The sequence below is a fragment of the Rhincodon typus genome, chromosome 22 (genome assembly GCF_021869965.1).
Source record: "Rhincodon typus isolate 14 chromosome 22, sRhiTyp1.1, whole genome shotgun sequence".
Lineage (NCBI taxonomy): Eukaryota > Metazoa > Chordata > Chondrichthyes > Orectolobiformes > Rhincodontidae > Rhincodon > Rhincodon typus.
Genome location: NC_063353.1, coordinates 31345686 through 31365349, shown reverse-complemented (window position 1 = coordinate 31365349; position 19664 = coordinate 31345686). Strand labels below are relative to the sequence as shown.

Below are 19664 nucleotides of genomic sequence, written 5' to 3'. Positions count from 1 at the left end.
TGTGCTGGGCTCTTCCATTATTGAGGGTAGGATATTTATACACCAAGTAGACTAGCAGTTCAAGAAAGGCAGCTCACCATCACCTTCTCAAGGGCAACTAGGGATGAGCAATAAATGCTAGCCCAGTAACACCCACTCCCCTTGAATGAATAACAGAAAAAATGAACAATATTAAAGCTAACAGGGTTCTGGTTTATATCAACAGCAGCATTTAGCATAAGTCAAAGGGAGCACTTTGAACGGTAACAGATCACTGGTCACAACACTGGTTTGACCTCAGCTAGAGAATTGTGTCCAAATTGAGCAGAACACATTAGGAAGCATCTGAGGACATCATAGAGGGTGCAGAAAAAATATCACGAGAATAATTCCAGGAGTGAGAACCTTCAGTTATGAGGTTGGTTTAGAAAACTTGGGATTCTTTTCCTTGGAGAAAAGAAGGTTGAGTGTACATTTGATGGAGATATTCAAAACCATGAAGGGTCTGAACAGAGTAGAAAGGGCTGAGCAGGACAACTGGTCCCATAGTAGAAGATTAAGAACAAGAGGGCATTGATTTAATATAATTGGCAAATAAAGCAATGATGACATGAGGAAGAAGTTCTTCACTGGGTGAGTAGTTAGGATCTGGAATGCATTGCCTGGAAATACAATGAAGGAAGGATCATTTGAAGATTTTGGAAGGGATTCAGGTCATTATATGAAAAGGAAGAGTTGACAATGTTATGGGGAATCGAGCCTTCAGAGGAACTAACAGATTTTACAGACAGCATGAATCTTCTTCCTCTGTGCCATGTCTTTACCCCATGGATAACAGTGAGTGCCTGGCACCTGTCCAATATGCGGGCATACAGCTATCTCCAAAGGCCAGCCTCTGTGCCTCACAATGCAGTTGTGTCAAGGTTCAGAGATCTGACATGCTCCTGAAATCCTCACTTCCTTAGGCAGTTCTCCCTCCTGTCATGTGCTCCACTTTAGAAAGCTGACTCACTGGACGATTGTTAAAAAGTCCATTTGAAAGCATTCAAACTGAACAGAACTGACGCATCGCATTTCCAGATCTTTAAAAGACGCTTTTCCCAGAGTATTCTAAACATGAACACAGTGAGGATTGATCAAGGTACTGCTCATGTCTGACAGTGTAGTAGCTTCTTGAAAACATTTCGGAACTCAGTGTTGAAGATGGTGTAGATAATGGGATTGACTGCACTGTTTACATATCCCAACCATGTGACCACACTGATCAACATGGAGCCAATGGTACAGGCTTCACACAAAACCTTCAGAACATGAACCACGAAGAACGGAGTCCAGCAAGCGAGGAACACTCCTGAGAGGGAAAGAATACAAACACTTAACACAAGTGTGGAGTCTCTTCATATCCCAGTCCCAAAAGGGGGAGGCTCAGTGTTTATCACCTGCATACACATTGCTGCCCCCATCACACTGTGACCCAGCATTAACCATGACCCCATCGCTCTGTGACCCCCATCACTCTGTGACCCATCACACTGTGACCCCATTGCTTTATGACCCTATCACACTGTGACCCCATAGCACTGTGACCTTCATCGCTCTGTGACCCTATCACACCGTGACCCCTATCACACTGTGACTCCATCACACTGTGACCCTATCACACTGTGACCTTCATCACACTGTGAGCCCATCACACTGTGACCCCCATCACACTGTGACCCCTATCGCACTGTGACCTTCATCACACTGTGACCCCATCACACTGTGACCCCTATCGCACTGTGACCTTCATCGCACTATGACCCCATTGCTCTGTGACCCCTCACACTGTGACCTTCATCACACAGTGACCCCTATCGCACTGTGACGCCTATCGCTCTGTGACCCTATCGCACTGTGACCCCTATTACAGTGATCCCACCGCACAGTGACCCCATCGCACTGTGACTCTATTGCACTGTGACCCCTATTACAGTGACCCCATTGCACTCTGACCTTATCGCATCGTGACCCCATCGCACTGTGACCTCTATTATACTGTGACCCCCTCACAACATTACCCCATTACACTGTGACCCCCATCACATTGTGACCCCTTCATACTGTGATCCCATTGCACTATGACCCCCATCGCCCTGTGTCCCCTCTTACACTGTGAGCACATCACAACCTTCTCCATTATCTCTTCTTCACTTTCCTTTATGCTTGTTCTATTTCACTCCACTCCAATCTGTGATAATTGTTACCCCAAATACCCCCTTTCACATTCTCACTATCCCCTCACCCACCCTCCCTGCACTTCCCTCATTCTTCTCCACCCATTCAGTCTCTGTGCTCCCTCACTCTCCCCCACCCCCTCACTCTCTCCACTGTCTCTCTCCCCCATCCCCCTCACTCTCCAATCCCCCTCTCACTCCTCACCTCATCACCTCCTCAATCTCCACACCCCCTCATTTTACCACCCCCTCACCCCTCCCCAACTCCTCAATCTCTCTATCTCCATAATCTCCCACTCGCTTCATTCACTGTCCCCCTCACTCTTCCAGCCCTTCAATCTCCCCACCCAAAATCTACCCCTTTATTCTCCCCGCTCTCCCCACTCTTCCACTCTCCCCACACTCCCTCTCACTCTCTCCTACTCCCTCCCCCACTCTCCCTACTCTCCCCCACTCCCACCCCTTTCTCCCCACTCTCCTCCCCCTCTCCCCACCCTCCCTCTCAATCTCCCTACTCCCCCTCATTTCCCCTCACTTCCTTTCTCGGTATTCTGGCTCAGACATGAAGAATGACTATTTGGGCCATGCCTTCCCCCGTGCCCATTGCACGGTGCCATGTAGCAGACAGGGTAAGTACCCACCTACAACAATCGGAAGGACTTTCATCGCTTTCCTCTCACGGCCACTGACTCTGCGGCTTCTCATGAAGGGCCCTTTCCCCAGGCCGTGTCGCGGTACAGGCCCATTCTCCTTTGGGGCTCCTGTCTTTGTTCCATCAGGTGTCTCCACATCAGAGGTGCTATCGAGCTGTGTGGTGATCAAGTCGCTTTCCGGAATGTTCTTAGCTGCATTGGGGCTTAGCTTTGGCACGATGTATTTAACCACGTGTCTTTCTCGCTTGCTGGGTGAAAGATTAAAGGAGAGTGGCGCGTGATCCCAGGACGGGAGTGTGATCCTACGGCTCTCGCCCCAGCGTCTGAGGCCCCGGAACATTCCATAGTACAGGAGCAGCATGATTGGACACGGCACGAAGAAGGAGCAGACTGAGGAGTAAACCACAAAAGTGCCATCTTCCAGTTTACAATCTGTCACATCCCGGCCGGGAACATTGTTGAGCCCAAAGATAACAGGGGAAGCCACCCCAAGAGACAGGAGCCAAGTGGCCATGATGAGAACCAGCTGGCGCCCACTGAAGTGGTTCCTGTTGTATTTCAGGGGAACGATCACAGCAATGTACCTGCACAAGACACAGAGACACTGGTCAGTATCAGCCAGAGTCCCTGTTCAAATTGGCCAACTCCCATCCTGCTACAACCAAACCCTCAGGGGTCATCTTCGATTCCCTGCCCCCACAGAATGGGCACTCAGTTAAACACTCAAATACCAGTCCTGATGTTTGATGAAGCTCCCTCTGACAGACCAGTTCCCGAGAATTTGTGGGCCATCATTTCAAGGATTTGGGAATGATCACCAATTGTTTATCTAGACACACAAGCCATTCAGCCAGCTCTTTTTGTTTTGGCTGCTTTCTGATATCAGTCAGTCAGAAGCTGATGAAATTGATTAGGAAGGGAGTATTCCCTGTTATGGATGTGATTGGATTGATTCTGTGGTATAACAGAGAGACATAGTGCAAGTGATCTTCTGGGGTTTGGGTTCGACCTACGAATGGGTGTGGCAACTTCTAGGCTGCAAATACTGTGCTCACAACCTACCAAACCGGGTCATTGAAGGTTTGGTTAGAACCAGGAAACTACAGCCTTTTGACAGGTTAAAAACAGGTAACTCGAGTCTTTGATCATAGTTTGTTAAACTAGAACTTTTGGCCATGCATGATTTAAAGACCATGTCTTTTTATTTTTGTTTTTTTTAATTGTGCACTGAAATGAGAGAAGAACAGTTTTGAAACCAGGATTATTTCACGGTTTGAAAGCAAGTAACTCAAGACTCATTATGAATATTGTGGGTTACAGAAGTGGTAGCAAATGAATTGGAGCCAGAGTTGTGTACAGATGGAACTTTGGTTGGCAGCAAATAATGGATTGGTTTGTGGGCTAGTGACCAGTGACACTGACAGAAATCTTCTGCCTGCCAACAATTATGTGATTGGTTGTCAGGTACCCAAACAGCTTGCTGCTGTGAACAAGATAGTGAGAAGCCTTCAGACCAAAACCACACCAGGAAATCGCTCTGTTGTCTGCAGTAAAAGCCACATTGAACCCGAAGAAGTTTTGTTTATTCATTGTTCAGCAGATGATGTAAGTTTAATTGGACCAGTGGGCTGAGGAATAACAGACGAAGTTTAAGTTAGATAAATGCAAGGTATTGCATTTTGATAAGACAAATAAGGGCAGGAATTACACAGTTAATGATAGGTCCCTGGAGTGTTATCAAACACAGAGACCTAGGGATTCAGGAAAGTTATGTCACAGGTAGACCGGGTGGTGAAGGAGGCGTTTGGCACGCTTGCCTTCATTGCTCAGACCAGTGAATATAGGAGTTGGCACATCATATTGCAATTGTACAGCACATTGGTGAAGTCACTTTTGGAGTACTGTGTACAACTCTGGTTGCCATGCTATAGGAAGGATAGTATTAAATTGGAGACGGTATAAGAAATATTTACAAGGATGTTACCGGGTCTAGAGGGTTTGAGTTATAAGGAGATGCTGGATAGGCTGGGACCTTTTTCACTAGAGCGTAGGAGGTTGAGGGGTGACCTTATAGAGGTTTATAAAATCATGAGGAGTGTAGACAAGATGAATAGCAAAGGTCCTTTCTCTAAGAGTAGGGGAGCTCAAAACTAGAAGATATATTTTTAAGATGAGAGAAGAAAGATTTAAAAGGGACCTGAGGGGCAACTTTTCCACTGAAGGTTGTTCATTCATGAAGTAAACTGTCAGGGGAAGTGGTAGATGCAGGTATAATTACAACATTTAAAAAATACTTGGATAGGTATACGATTAGAAAAGGTTTTGAGGAATATGGGCCAAACACAGGCAAATGGGACCAGTTTAGTTTGGGAAACATTGTCAGCATGGACGAGTTGGACCAAAGGGTCTGATTCTATGCTGTATGTTTCTATGCCTCTATATGACTTCCAACCAATAATGTAGAGGCCTTTTACCAGTGAAGCAGCTACCATGTGCTTTGTGCAAACCATGAGAATATCGGGAAAAAATGAACATCGACCATCGAAGTGCTTTTCCCTCCACACACAGTGCATTTGTTTCTGGTGCGTGTGTGTGTGTGTGGAGATTTTAAGGGCATTACAGTTATTTGTCAATGATTCAGAATTGTTTACCTGTAGCTCAAGTCTACTTACATGGAATAAATACTAGTTTTTGTTAAATACAGGGGCAAGTTTTTCACAGAGAGGGTGGTGAGTGTCTGGAACAGGCTGCCAGAGGTAGTGATAGAGGTAAGTACAATTAAGTCATTTAAGAAACATTTGGACAGCTACATGAATGGGATAGGTATGGAGGGATGTGGACCAAATGCAGGCAAATGGGACTAGTTTAATTGTGAAAATTGGGTGGCATGGACAAGTTGGGCTGAAGGGCCTGTTTCCATGCTGTAAACCTCTATGACTCTATGATTCTACAGAAACGGGCTCCTTTATTTCTGTCAACCTGGCTCTAGATCAGTGGTTCCCAGCCTTTTCAGTAACACAGCACACTGCAATAAGACAAACAGTTCCACAGTACACCCACGCTTCTCACTTCATCTCAATTTGCCCTTTGGCCACGTGTTTAGAATGTCCGTTCATATTTTAGAATCAAAAGACTGATACTATGCGTTTAATTTGATGATTAATTTTCATTAGTTGTAATTTTGTTCAGCTGGAACATTGTTTAAGATGAAACAATATTTGTTTGACATTGATTTTCATTACCTTTGTGCAAAATTTCACAGCACATTTAGACAGTTCACACAGCCCAGCAGTGAGCTGCACAATACTGGCTGAAAACCACTGCCCCAGAAGACAGGTAAATTGGAGAATTTTAGGTTAGGAAGTGTTGTCTAGTAACTGCGGTGCAGAAATAAGACACTTGGCCCAACTGATCAATATCAATGTTTATGGCCCCTTTGATTCTTCTCACAATCCTCTTCATCTAACATACCTTGACACACCTTTCCTTGTGTTTATTGTATCCATTCTATTCACCTCAACCACTCTCTGAGATAACCAGTTCTATATTCAAACCACTGTCTCTGTGTAAAGACATTTCTCTGAAATTTTCTCATGGATTTATTCATCAATATCTTATACTTATGACCCCTGGTTCTAGTCTTCCCACAAGTGGAAACATCTTCTCTACATTTGCTCTATGAAATGCTTTTATAATCTTAAAGATCTCTATCAGATCAACCCTCAGTCTTCTCCTTTCTAGAGAACTTTTTAAAATGTTTTTGAGCCTCTTCTTGTACATACACATTTTTAATAGCATGGAGATCAAACACGGACTCAGCTGGCTAGCGTATACTAAGGATATAGATGAAGATACCAAGAATAAGGTGAGGATACAGAGCCTCAGTCCGCAGGAGCAAGACTTGAAGGCTGTTGTGCTGTTGGTTTAATCAAATCTACATGGTACTGTCTAACCAGCTAAGCTAATGCCTGGAGGTAGTACAGTGAAGGTTCAGTAGATTGCTCTCTGCAATGAGGGGTAGCCCTGAGATGAGGAGCTGAATAAATTGGGTCTATAGTCTCTGGCATTTAGAAGAATGATGGGTGATCTCATTGATATTTACTTTCTGATTATTTTCACTGGTTGGGATACCTAAAACACAGGCTCAAAGTCTGGGGATTAGGGACCAAGTATCCCACTCAGCCCAGGAGTTCCTCAAATCCCTCAAAGACATGAGAATAGACAAAGTCGAGACCATAGTGTCATTTGACATTACTGCCCTATTCACATCGAGAATTTTCTTCATGCAAAGTGTTGTGAATCTTTGGTGTTCCATGTCCCAGAGCATTGTGGACTCTCCATATCTGAATATATTTAATATGATCAATATGACTAATGAAAGGATATAGCGAGCAGGCAGGAAAGTGGCGTTGAAGCTAAAGGTGAGCAGTGATCACATTGAACAGCAGAGCACCATCTAGGGATTGTGTGGTTCACTCCAACTCCAAACTCTTACATCCTCAACTGTTCACAACTCTCCCTGTGTAGTTTAACCAAGCTTCTATACAAACATAACATAACTTACCTTCTTTTCAATTCTGTCCCTTTAGAAATGAATGCCAGTGACTTTTTTTAATGACCTTTATTAACAAGTATCACTATTTTTGGTGATTTGTGCCCTCAGTTCCCAGGGTTCCTCCATCCTGTTCGGACATTTACTTTCCAAGGAGTATGTGGCCCTTTTGACACTTTTCTTTATTGGTACTCATTTGTCATTTTTACACACATTATGCATATTTACTAACGTCTCCCTGTACTTTAATACTCTTCTCCTCCGTACTAACTACTCTTTTTCCCTTCCACCCACAAAACCAGTGTCATCCACAAGGTCTGAAATTGTCATTCGTAGCTCGGGTTGTGGATGCTGTGTTTGGCTCACTCGCCGAGCTGGCTCGTTGGATTGCAGTCGTTTCATTACCCTGCTGGGTAATATCATCAATGCAGCTTCCGGTGAGGCGTTGTTGTGTTTTCCTGCTTGTTATTTAAACTCTGGGGTCCATTGGAGTTGATTACCTCATGTCAGTAATACTTAACAAACGAGACTACCTCACTAAAGCACAGACACTACTAGCGGACGCAAATACATCCCAAGAAGTGAAAACAGACCCGACACTGCAGCTGGGAAATAAAATCATCCACACACTAAAGAGACTCAAACAGACTGGACAAATCAACAAATAAGACTACCTAAAAATGAAACCTGAAGGGACAAACACCCCACCAATCCTACAACCTCCCAAAGGTACACAAACCAGAAGTACCCCTCAGACCCATAGTGTCTCTCCCAGGCGCACCAACACATAGATTAGCCAAGGAGTTACAACAAAGACTAAAGCACCTCGTCAGCAAGTCACCCCACTCAATCCACTCAGCCCAGGAGTTCCTCAAATCCCTGAAAGACATAAGAATAGACGAAGTCGAGACCATAGTGTCATTTGACGTTACTGCCCTATTCACATCGATTCACATACCACTAGCAGGAGAAACACTAGCAACACTACTGAAAGAACTGGACCCGAATAACACCATCTCCAGAGACAACATGCTGACATTACTGGACCTATGCCTCATGACCCACTTTACCTTTAATGGCCAGATCTACAAACAAATCAACGGGACACCTATCGGGTCACCCATCTCCAGACTAATAGCAGAAGCAGTGATGCAGAGACTCGAAAGCACGGCCCTTCCACAGATCCAGCCCAAACTATGGATCTGATATGTGACAACACTTTCGTCAACATCAAATGAACTAGACTAGAAGAAACACACCAGCTTATAAACAACATTTTCACTGGCATCAAATTCACCAGAGAAGAGGAAAAGAACAAACAGCTCCCATTCCTGGACGTGATGGTAGAACGCAGGGCCAATGGGGAATTTCTGACCAAATTATACAGAAAGGCCACACACACGGATCAAGTCCTAAATTTCAACAGTAACCACGCCAACACCACAAACAGAGTTACTTAAAAGCACTGTTCAAATGAGCCACAACACACTGCAGCAACCCAGAACTATGCCAAAATGAAGAAGAACTCCTCCACCAAGTATTTAGAGACAATGGATACCCGGACAACTGGGTCTAATGATGCCTGTCACACAAACAACAGCAAGAAGATACAGCACGCCTCGACACACTTGTCACGTTACCATACACCAAGAACGTATCTGAACTGACCACAAGACTCCTACGGCCACTGGGCATCAGAGTGGCACACAAACCTACATCAACCCTACGCCAACTGCTAACAAGAACCAAAGGCCCCCTACCCACTATGGACAGAACCAACGTGATATACAAGATTCTATGCAAGGACTGTGACAGACATTACGTTGGACAGACAGGAAGGAAACCGGCTACAAGAATATACGAACACCAACTCGCAACAAAAAGACACGAACCATACTCACTGGTCTCCATACACACAGACAAGAGAACCACCAGTTCGAGTGGGACAACATCAGGATCCTAGGACAAGCGAAACAGAGACAAACACAGGAATTCCTACAGGCCTGGTTCTCCACCAAGAAGGCCATCAATAAACACATAGAACTAGACCCTATATATACACCACTGCGAAGAAAAAACAGAAATGAGGTAATCAAATCCAACAGACCCCAAAGTTTAAATACCAGGCAGGAAAACACAACGGCGCTTCATCAGAGGCTGCACTGATGATGTTACCCAGCAGGGTAATGAAATGTCTGCAAATGAACGAACTATCTCGGCAAGTCGACCAATCACAGCGCCATTCTGATTCCTCTGTGCAGATTATTTGTGTAAATTATGAGAAATAACAGTCCCAGTGCAATCCTTGTAGAATAACATTTGCCATTCCAAGTAATTGTCATTAATGCGATAGTTTTCTGTTCTGCTTGCTATCCATTCTGTTTGCTCCTCGCTCCATGTGTCTGGCCTTTGTTACATGTCGACTACGTAACTTGTTGAAAACCTTTTAATAAATCCAGACACATTGCATCAACTACATCACCCTTATCTACCATTTCTGTTGTTCCTTCAAATAATTCAATGAAACTGATCAAGTATAACATTCACTTTCAGGTTATGTTTTGGATGCTCAATTATATTTTCAGTTTCTCGATGTGGGACTTACTGGAGACAGCCTACTTGGTGAGGCTGACAGGAGATGTAAATGTTTATACAAACCTGTCTACACTGATTGCACAGAGGTTGAAAATGGAAGCTGTGCAAAGCATCACATCCATTGTCATTAATGCATCACACAGGAAGATGTTCAGAGTCCAAATCCCTCCCTGAAACTGGAAAAAAAGATGCATTGAGATTGAAACAACACAAGTAGCACAAACACAGTCAGTGGGGCATTCACATTAACGTGACAAGTGACTGAGGTAAAAGAACAAGGAATGTCCAAAATAGAGGCCCAACTAGTTAATGGTAGTCAGGAGCTAACATCTATTATCTTCTTTCATTCCTACAACAAGAACAAAAATGAAGCTTCGTCGTGGAACCTTCTGGAATGGGAAGGTGGAAAATGCTATTAAAAATTTGGTAGTTGATGGACATTAGGAATGTTCCAGGTTGGTGGAATCCGGCAGTTTACACACAGTAACAGCATTATCCAAAACCTTTCTAGGTTCTATTCCATGGTCCTGGTCATTGGAGGTTCCTTGCATGTCTAGCCATGTCCTGTACATGGACAGCTCTTGGGCAATGGTCAGTATCTGAAGTAAGGGCGGTTAGCAAGTCAGTCAGGGCAGGAGATCATTACAAATGTTGCTGGAGATAGAAAGCTTTGAAAGACATTGTGGTCAGGGGATTAGATAAAATGGGGAGAAAGTGAGTAGGAAGGAAAGAGATATTGGAGATCAGGAAAATGGGATTGAAGAATCCAATGCAAGGCAGTTGGGATTGGAGAACATGGCGAGAAAGGTTATAGCTGAAGGATCTAATAAGAAGCTGGTTAGCTGTAGGTTACCAATGAAACATAAGTCTGATTTCTTTGACCAAATGAACTTCTATTTTGAAACTTCCCATTTTTTAATGCATCCGAATCATTGGTTTCTTGGTTGTTGTTGGGCAGTCTCCTTGGTATATATTGGGGAAAAGTAAATATATTTCAGCCACTTCAATGTCATTTCCTGTGAGGTTATCTTTGTAAGATAAGGGTGTCAGAGCTGTAAGAGTTAATATTGAGGAGTGCCTTAAGCACTACCCTATATGATGATGTCATTTAGACGCGGTGTCAACACGGCTTAGGATCTTTACGAAGTGAACAGTAACATCCAGGTCCTCCTCATTGTCTCTGTCCAATGTCTATTATTTCAATGTAACCTATAACTAGTTGCTAACACACTTTAAACTATATCTTGTTAATGACGAGGCTCTTCTAGTTAGACCAGTAAGTGGTTTATATCCCTCACACTCAACCAATCAGGGTCTGGAGCTCCCTACATTTAAAGGGGACAGTGGCAGAAGCCTACCTCATGGTGATGTTCAGACTTGGATTTGCTGTAAATGAACCAAACTCATACATCCCTTCCTGGCTCCATTCCATGCCCCTTCTGATTTTCTTTTTTTTGTTTATGTATCTGCTGGGTACTTTACTTTTTACCTTCTGTAGTTCCCATTCGTCTTTCTATTCTGTACCTGACCTGGGTAATTTTGCTATGATAGTGCAGAGGGAATTTCATTCCGTATTTAATCTGTGCTGTACCTGCCCTGGAAGTGTTTGATGAATGAAGGCACTTTAATGTAGCCTGCTTACAGTAGACATGTAGTCACAGTCACAGCAAATGTTTGGCAGAACACCCAAAGAACTTACATAGATATATATGTATATGGAGACGTTAAACATTTTAAGTATTTTTGTCAATTCAGCACAGATTAGCTCTCACCACCTCTGGTAATCATGGCATTTGTGTTGCTAACTAAGGGGAAGTAATTACTCTCTCTTTTATTGGAGTTCGTCATTGCTTGGAACATAGGTGGCACAGGGTGTATCAGTCCACCATCAGTCCAGTCTGAGTGCTGTCCAGATCTTGCAGTAAGTAGGCCAAGCTGCTTCAGTATCTGAGCAGTTATAAATGTAACTAAACACAATACAATTGACAACAAACATGCCCAGCTCTGACCTTAGGCTGGAGGTAACAGCATTGATGAAACAGTTGAAAATTTAACAGTTTAAGCATTACCCTGAGCATTGCTCATGGATCATTTCATTGGTGATGGTACAGATTCCTTACCTCAGTATACACGAAGAGTGGCAGGACAAGAACAGCAAGAAGTAAATCTGCTACAGCCAGGCTGACAATGAAGTAGTTTGTTGCTGTCTTCAAGGATCTCTCAATCAGCACGCTGAGGCACACCAGGACATTGCCCAGGATGATGGCTACTATTAGTGGCACACCAAACACAAGTGCAAGGTAATTATGCTGAGAACTGTCAACCCCATGAGTCCTATTCACTGTTCCATTAGACATGGTGAAGTAATCAAGTCCTCACTGTTTATGCCACACTTCAGAACCATCTGAAAAGAAACAAAGCATTCAGTTCATGCTAGGCCAATGCATGTTAGGGCAAGGCAAGTTGGGGTAATTCACATTCGGATATCGCACATTGGGATATCGCCCACTGGGGCAACACACAATGAGTTAATGCAGATCAGGATAACAACATTGGGATAGCCCACATTGGGTATCTCATATTGGGGTAATGGATAACACACAGTGGATATTACACAATGAGGTATCACATAGTCAGGTATCACACAGTGAGGTATCACACAGTGGGATATACACACAGTGAGGTATCACACAGTGGGATATTCACACAGTTGGATATCACACAGTGTGATATCATGCTGTGGGATATCATACAGTGAGGTATCATACTGGGACATACACAAAGTGAGGTATCACACAGTGGGATATACACACAGTCGGATATCACACTGAGGTATCACACAGTGTAGGTATCACACAATGGGATATCACACAGTGAGGTATCACACAATGGGATATCACACAGTGAGGTATCACACAGTGGGATATACACACTGTGGGATATCACATAGTGGGATATCTATCAAACAGTGAAGTATCACACTGGGATATCCCACAGTGATATTTCACTGTGGGACACCTGGATGGTGTCACTGTGTGATATTCCACTGTGTGATATCACACAGTATGATATTACTGAGCATCCTGTGATTTGAAGCCAACAACTTATCAAAAGACCAGAGGGTACAGTCAGAAAGAGGGCCTTCAGTTCATTGCATGCTATTTCTAAAAACCAGCTCAACCAGGGGGAACAGAACTTGAGTTCATCTCTTATGAAGATCATCCAGAGAAAACAGAGACCCAGAGAATATGTGTTGGAGAGCCACTTATCCCTCATTCAATACACACATATCGACTCAACAAGCAGTTCTCCCCCTGCTTTGACTGACCAGGTGAAGTCTTTCAGGTCCACTCCCAGAAGGTGGTAAAGGCTGCACTGTTTCAATCACCATTCCTCCCTGTTTAACCTGGATCCTGCCCACTGTCACGTGAGACACTTTCGTTTTCGGGTGATCAGTCTTCCGTTTTTTCATTAAATGTCCAAATATCCCAAGTAGTTCAAACGTCCAGGTTTTCATCTTTTCACTTTTTTTCAAGTATAAACTGGTCCTGGGGTGGCAGAAAATCTATGTGACATTTTGTTCAACTGTAAGCATTCAATATGTCACATTGCATTGAACATAGCGGATCAGTACCCCTCCCACTCAATCCCCTTGTCATATCCAAAGGAGCTATCACTATCTTATTGGCTCAGGTGGCTCCATTGCTGATGACACCTTTTAAACAATGTAAACATCAACATCCTGGGGGTTACTATTGACCAGAATCTGAACTGGTCTAGCCATATAAATACAGTGGCTGCAAGAGCAGGTCAGAGGCTAGGAATACCGAAGCAAGTAATTCACCTTCTGACTCCCCAAAGCCTTCAAGGCACAAGTCAGGATTGTGATGGAATACTCCCCACTGCCTGGATGAGCACAGCCCCAACAACACTCAAGAAGCTCGACACCATCCAGGATAAAGTAGTTTGTTTGATTGGCATCACATCCACCAGCATCCACTCCCCCCACTACCGATGCTCAGTAACAGCAGTGTGTACTCTGCAAGGTGCATTACAGGTCTTCACCAAGGCTCCTTAGTCAGCACCTTCCATGACTACCACCATCTAGAAGGATAAGAGCAGCAGATACATGGAAACACCACCACTGCAAGTTCCCCTCCAAGCCGCTCACCATCCCGAATATATCACTGTTCCTTCAGAGTCGCTGGGTCAAAATCTTGGAACTCCCTCTTGTAGCAGCATTATGGGTCCATCTACAGCACATGGACTGCAATGGTTCAAGAAGGCATCTGACTGTCCCCTTCACAAAGGCAACTAGAGATGGGCAGTATATGTTAGCCCAGCCAGATGCACTCGTGTCCCACAAGGGAATAAAAGAAAAGGTTGCCAACTCAGTCTGGGCCTCCATTCTTCAAATGCCCACTACTGGTCACCCAACATGGCCATCATCAGGAACTCCCACCTCCCAAGGTTCTACAATGTGACTTGTTTTGATTTCTGAAAATGTGGTTGCACTATTTAATCGGTGAAGGTGTAGTTTAAATGTAATTGCCAATTTGAGGCATATGGGAGCAGTTACTCCTATTTGAACACTGAAAGATCTAACATCAGACTCTGTCTCTTACTGTAGAAGTTTTACATTTGGGTTTAATCCAAGGAGTTTTGGTAACTGTGACTGATGGAGTTCTGGTATCAGTGTCTCTAAGCTTTGTATCTAATGTGGGATTCCTGCCAATGGGCCTTTCTTGGATACCACTGCTCAGCAGGTCTGGCAGCATCTGTGAAGAAAAAGTCAGAGATAACATTTCAGGTCCAGTGACCCTTCCTCAGAACTTCTGAGCATTTCCAGCAACTTCTGTTTTTGTTCCTGATTTAAAGCATCCGCAGTTCTAATGGTTTCTATCATGGATCTCATTGATTGCTTTCCCTGCTGTGCCAAAGATTTAAAGACTTCCATTTTAAACAGATGACCAGCTTCAATACAAGAGCAGAAACACATGTTCTTTTTCAAAGAATCAAAGGTGTTTCTGCTTTCCTGTGAGGCAGTGAGAGAAACACAACTAGGGGGAGGAAAAGAGTCAACGTTCCTGCTCCTGATCATTGACCAGTGTCCTGGGTTAGAGAGAGGGGACATCAGACAGGGATTTTGTTCATGATTCTATAAGTAAGTGGGAGCACTTTGAGAAGGGAGAACAAAATATTTTTGCAAAAAAAAAGCAAAACTTGACAAATGGATTATATCTCAAATCACAGCCAAGCATGACACCCCCACTGTCACGTGTTATTGTCACACTGTTGTCTCATGTTGCTTTCACATGCTACCTCTCTCTCACCCAACACTGTTCCCACTGTTCATTCTCCTCACTTGCATACATTCCATTTCATATTGAACACTCACAGACAACACAATCCTTTTGATCACTTTAATAGGAAGAATGAGGAGAGGCAATTTAAATTAAATGACACAGAATGAAAGGGATGCAAGAATAGAGACAGCAGGACTGGGGGAATGGTGTTGATGCACATACACACATACTTCAAGGTGACATGAGACAAGTTGAGAGAACTTTAACTAAAGGTATTGGGTTCCTGAGCTTTATCAGTAGAGGCATAGGCTACAAAAGCAATGAAATTATGCCAAATTTTAGCAAATCACTGGTTAAGTCTCAATTGGATTATTGGTTTCAAATCTGCACCCAAAGAAAATCAAGGATTTTGTGTGGTCACTGAGTGGATTTCTAAGGATGGGATGAGGGTTCAATTATGTGGAAACAACAGGAGACGTGGTTTGAGAAGAGAGAAGAGCTGACTCGCTTTAGAGCAGAGATGGTTAAGGGGAGCTTTGATACAGGCATTCAGAATCATGGAACATGTTAAATAAGCAGAAGATCTTTCCAGTAGCAGAGGAGCTAAAAACTATCAACACAGATTCAAGGTGACTGGCAAAAATGGACCGGGGGAATCAAGGACTTTTCTTTACCCAGTGCATTATTGTGATGTTAAATGGATTATCTGAAAGGAAACAGATAGAAACATAAAACAGGAGTGGGCCATTCAGCCCATTAAGCCTGCTCTGTCATTCAATGTGAAATCTAGTTCTGTGAAATCATGATCCTGGCTGATAACCATTTCAATGCCTTTATGTATCCCGTTTCTAAAATCCCAATCACCATTAATAATCAGAAATCTATCAGTTTCACAATATACATTTCCACTTAGCCTTATATTATTCATATATTCAGAAATATTACATTTGGTCCCCACTTTTGAATTATTGATAAATATTGTGAAAAGCTGGGGCCCAAGTCTTGATCCTTGTGGTACCCCACTAGCCACACAACCTGCCAACATGAGAACAACCCATTCGTTCCTACTCTCAATTCTCTGTTTGTTACCCAACCATTAATCCAGGCTAGTAAAGTACCTCCTATTCTGTGTGCTTTAATTTTTCTAACCAGCCTCCTGTGAATTACTTTATCAAAAGCTTCCTGAAAATCTAAGAATGAAATATCCACTGACTTTGCTTCATCAATTTTGTTGGCAACGTCTTCAAACATGATTTCTTATGTCAAACATGATTTCTTATTTGTATATCCATGCTGACTATGCTCAGTCAGATCACTATTTTCTGAGTGTCTATTTATCACATTGTTTATAACAGATTCTTGCAGCTAATATAAGGCTAACAGGTTTGCATTTCCTTGTGCTTTCTCTTGCTCCCTTCCTGAATAATGGGGTAACATTTGCTACTGTCAAATCCATAGGAATTATTGCAGAAGCTATAGAATTTTGAAATAAATCACCAATCCATCTCTATAACCAGCTCTTCAACGCTCTGGAATGTAAAATATCAAATCCTATAGATTTATCAACTTTCATCCCTATAAATTTCTCTAGGTCAATCTTCTTACAATAATGTTAATTTCCTTCAGCTCCCCATTCTCCCCTATCAGTTAGATCTCTAGTTCAAGGAAATGTCGGTACTTCCTGACTCAAAACAGATCATTTAGCTTCTCTGCTATTTCTCTCCACCCCATTAGAAATTCTTCTGACTCTTCCTGTAATGGACCCACATTTGTTTTAGCCAAAGGTTTCCTTTTTACATGCCTAAAGAAGCTTTTACCATCCATTTCTCTGTTCTTTTTTGCTAGATTGCATTTATATTTTATTCTGCCTTTTCTTATCAGTTTCTTTATCCCCTGTTGTTGGCATTCTAAAAGCCTCCTAATCCTCACATTTACTGCTATTTCTGGAATTGTTTTAGGCCTTTTCTTTTAATCTTATATAATCCCGAACTTCCTTCATTAAGTATTGTTCACTGACGTTTTTTTTGAGCTTTTGCACCTCAAAGAAAGAACAGCAACACTGAAAAGAAAATCAAAAGAAACGTGTAAGAAAAAACATTTATAGGACTTTAGGGAAAGAGTGGGATTAAGGAGGTAGCTCTACCAAGGAACTCATCTCGATATGAACGGCCTCCTCCAGTTCTAACATCCTCTAATTCTAAGGGGAGCGTGAAACTGTAAATTAAAGCCAGTTGGTTGCAAGGTTCTGTGGGAGTTAGCTCAGCTCCCAGACTGAATTGGGTTGATAAGATATCAATAACAGCAATAATTAGGAGAATATCAATTGAAACACAAATGATAACAGCCTAGAATTTCTCAAAGGTTAAACTGCGATTTTTAAGGAAGGTTCGTCCATACGATTAAAAATACAGATTTAAAGCTCCACAAACATTAACATGGAATAAGCTACAGCCTCCTAAGGACACAGCCCGTGAAAAGTGAGAGGGAAGCAGAAATAGCTCGTAGAGAAGCATTAAAATACAGTCTTGCAAACACACTCAGAACATAAAACAGAGACCCAACCAAACAGTACCAATGATCTAGCCACGCTGTTTGACCAGGAGGCACACCCACTGACTGCAGGAAGGGTGATAGTAAGTGAGGATTAGGGTGAGGGTCTTTGATGCAGTGTTTACAGTTACTATCTGGCTGGGACCTGAAATATCCAGGCCCTCTCTGTGTCAGTGGAACCACTGATAAAATGTATAATCCCAAGTTAGATTAAGTTATAAAAAGAAGCAGAATCTTTGACTAAACCTCAAAAAATTTAAATTAATGTTTGACATATTCTATCCACAGCAGTGATAGAGAGTGTCTGCTCCTGACAGACCCCAGCAGAGATATATACTCCCCACAGATTCCAGCCAAGATACTTAAACCCCATAGACTCCAGCCTGAGGTATTGATTCCCCACAGACTCCAGCTGATGTACCGATTCCTCACAGGCTCTAGCCCAGGGCCCTACACCTCACAGACTCCAATAAAGACTTCCTGTTCCCACAAACGTCAGCTGGGTAAACCTTCTTCCGCAGCCTCCCCTTTCCTTCCCCCTCTCTCTGCCTCCCCCTTCTTCCCTGTCTCAATACTGTTCACAACCTCCAGCATCAAGTACCTGTTCCCACAGGGTCCAATGGGAAGTACTTGGCCCCTCAGCAAATGCAATGGAGTCGAGGTTAACAGGATCTGTGAGCTAGGTCCAGTTTATAGCTCTAATGAAACTATTGCAGATCCACAGGTTAATCACAGACCAGAAATCTCACCAAAGTTCCCTTTGCAGATTAAGCTGTAGGAAACTGATGCTTATTGAAAGTGTGTTCTTCTGACAATGCCCATCATCCAGGAGCTTTCTGCAGTAATGCTGGGCTCTCAGTGACAGAAGCTTTCTATCAGTGCCGTTGGAGCAAGTGCTAGATAGTGCTGCCAGAGACCAGGAATATTCACAGCTTGATAGCTCCTCCTACTCACCGTATGTGCAGACTGCTAGCTAGCTATAGCTTTCCCTCCCTCAATCCCACCCTCTGTTTCTCCCTGTCTTTCTCCATCTCACTTTTACACAGCGTCTCTCTCCTCATCACTCGGTCTCTCTCTCCCCCTCATTTTACCTTTACCCTTCCCTCTCATTCTGTCATCTCTCTCTCTCCCCTTTATCTTCTCTTTCTCTCTCCCCCCCCTTCTCTTGCTGACTTTGTTTATGTTTACCTCTTCCTTTCCCTCCCTCTTCCCTCCCCATCTTCGCCTTTCTGTCTCCCCTCCTTTTTGCTTGCATCTCTCTCCTTCCCTTTCCTCCTTCTTCCTTCATCCTCAGCCCTTTCCTCTTCTTTCTCTGTCCATCTCCTTCCTTCTTCTCCCTTTTTATTTACCTCTCCTTCCTCCCTCTCCCGTTCCACTTCATACTTTCCCCCTCTCCCTTATTCTTTCACACACACCAGGTTCTTCTGGATGACCAGAAATTCCTCTCCATCTCCCTTATGACCTCGGGATGACGTTGGTCTTTGCCATATCCACCAGACCAGAAGATGATAAATCATCAGCGTGCTGCTCATCTTTGGAAAAGTATTGAGTGGTGTGTAAAACAGGCAACTGATCTTTTGTCACTGAAGCTCAGTTTGACTCAAACCAGATGTGACTGTCTAGCTGTAAATACCACTGCAAGTGTTAAAAAATTCTTTTACTTTTTTTGATTCCCCTAATGATGGATGGAAACCACCATACCCCAAATTAAGAGAATCTCCAACAAAAACAGAAGTTGCTGGAAAAGCTCAGCAGGTCTGGCAGCATCTGTGAAGAGAAAATCAGAGTTAACGTTTCGGGTCCGGTGACACTT

The 19664-nt window shown here is 43.3% G+C and overlaps 1 protein-coding gene across 1 annotated transcript; it reads right to left on the bottom strand.

The window, feature by feature from the left end:
• Positions 1 to 232: 232 nt before the first annotated feature.
• drd4-rs (dopamine receptor D4 related sequence) lies at positions 233 to 12352 on the bottom strand. The gene is made up of 4 exons (XM_048610388.1): positions 12116 to 12352; positions 10059 to 10171; positions 2837 to 3432; positions 233 to 1330 (listed from the first exon to the last, which is right to left on the bottom strand). Exons 1-4 carry the CDS (start codon positions 12350 to 12352, stop codon positions 1128 to 1130), a joined length of 1149 nt encoding a protein of 382 aa, XP_048466345.1. The 3' UTR covers positions 233 to 1127.
• Between the last annotated feature and the right edge of the window lie 7312 nt (positions 12353 to 19664).

Bases quoted from the DNA above. Each gene is read 5' to 3' on its own strand.
- drd4-rs (XM_048610388.1), bottom strand. From the start codon at position 12,352: ATGTCTAATGGAACAGTGAATAGGACTCATGGGGTTGACAGTTCTCAG. The intron at 10,172-12,115 runs GTAAGGAATCTG...CTTTTTTTCCAG, and splicing joins CACTCTTCGTGTATACTGAG to TTTCAGGGAGGGATTTGGAC. The intron at 1,331-2,836 runs GTGGGTACTTAC...TTTCCCTCTCAG, and splicing joins AGTCCTTCCGATTGTTGTAG to GAGTGTTCCTCGCTTGCTGG.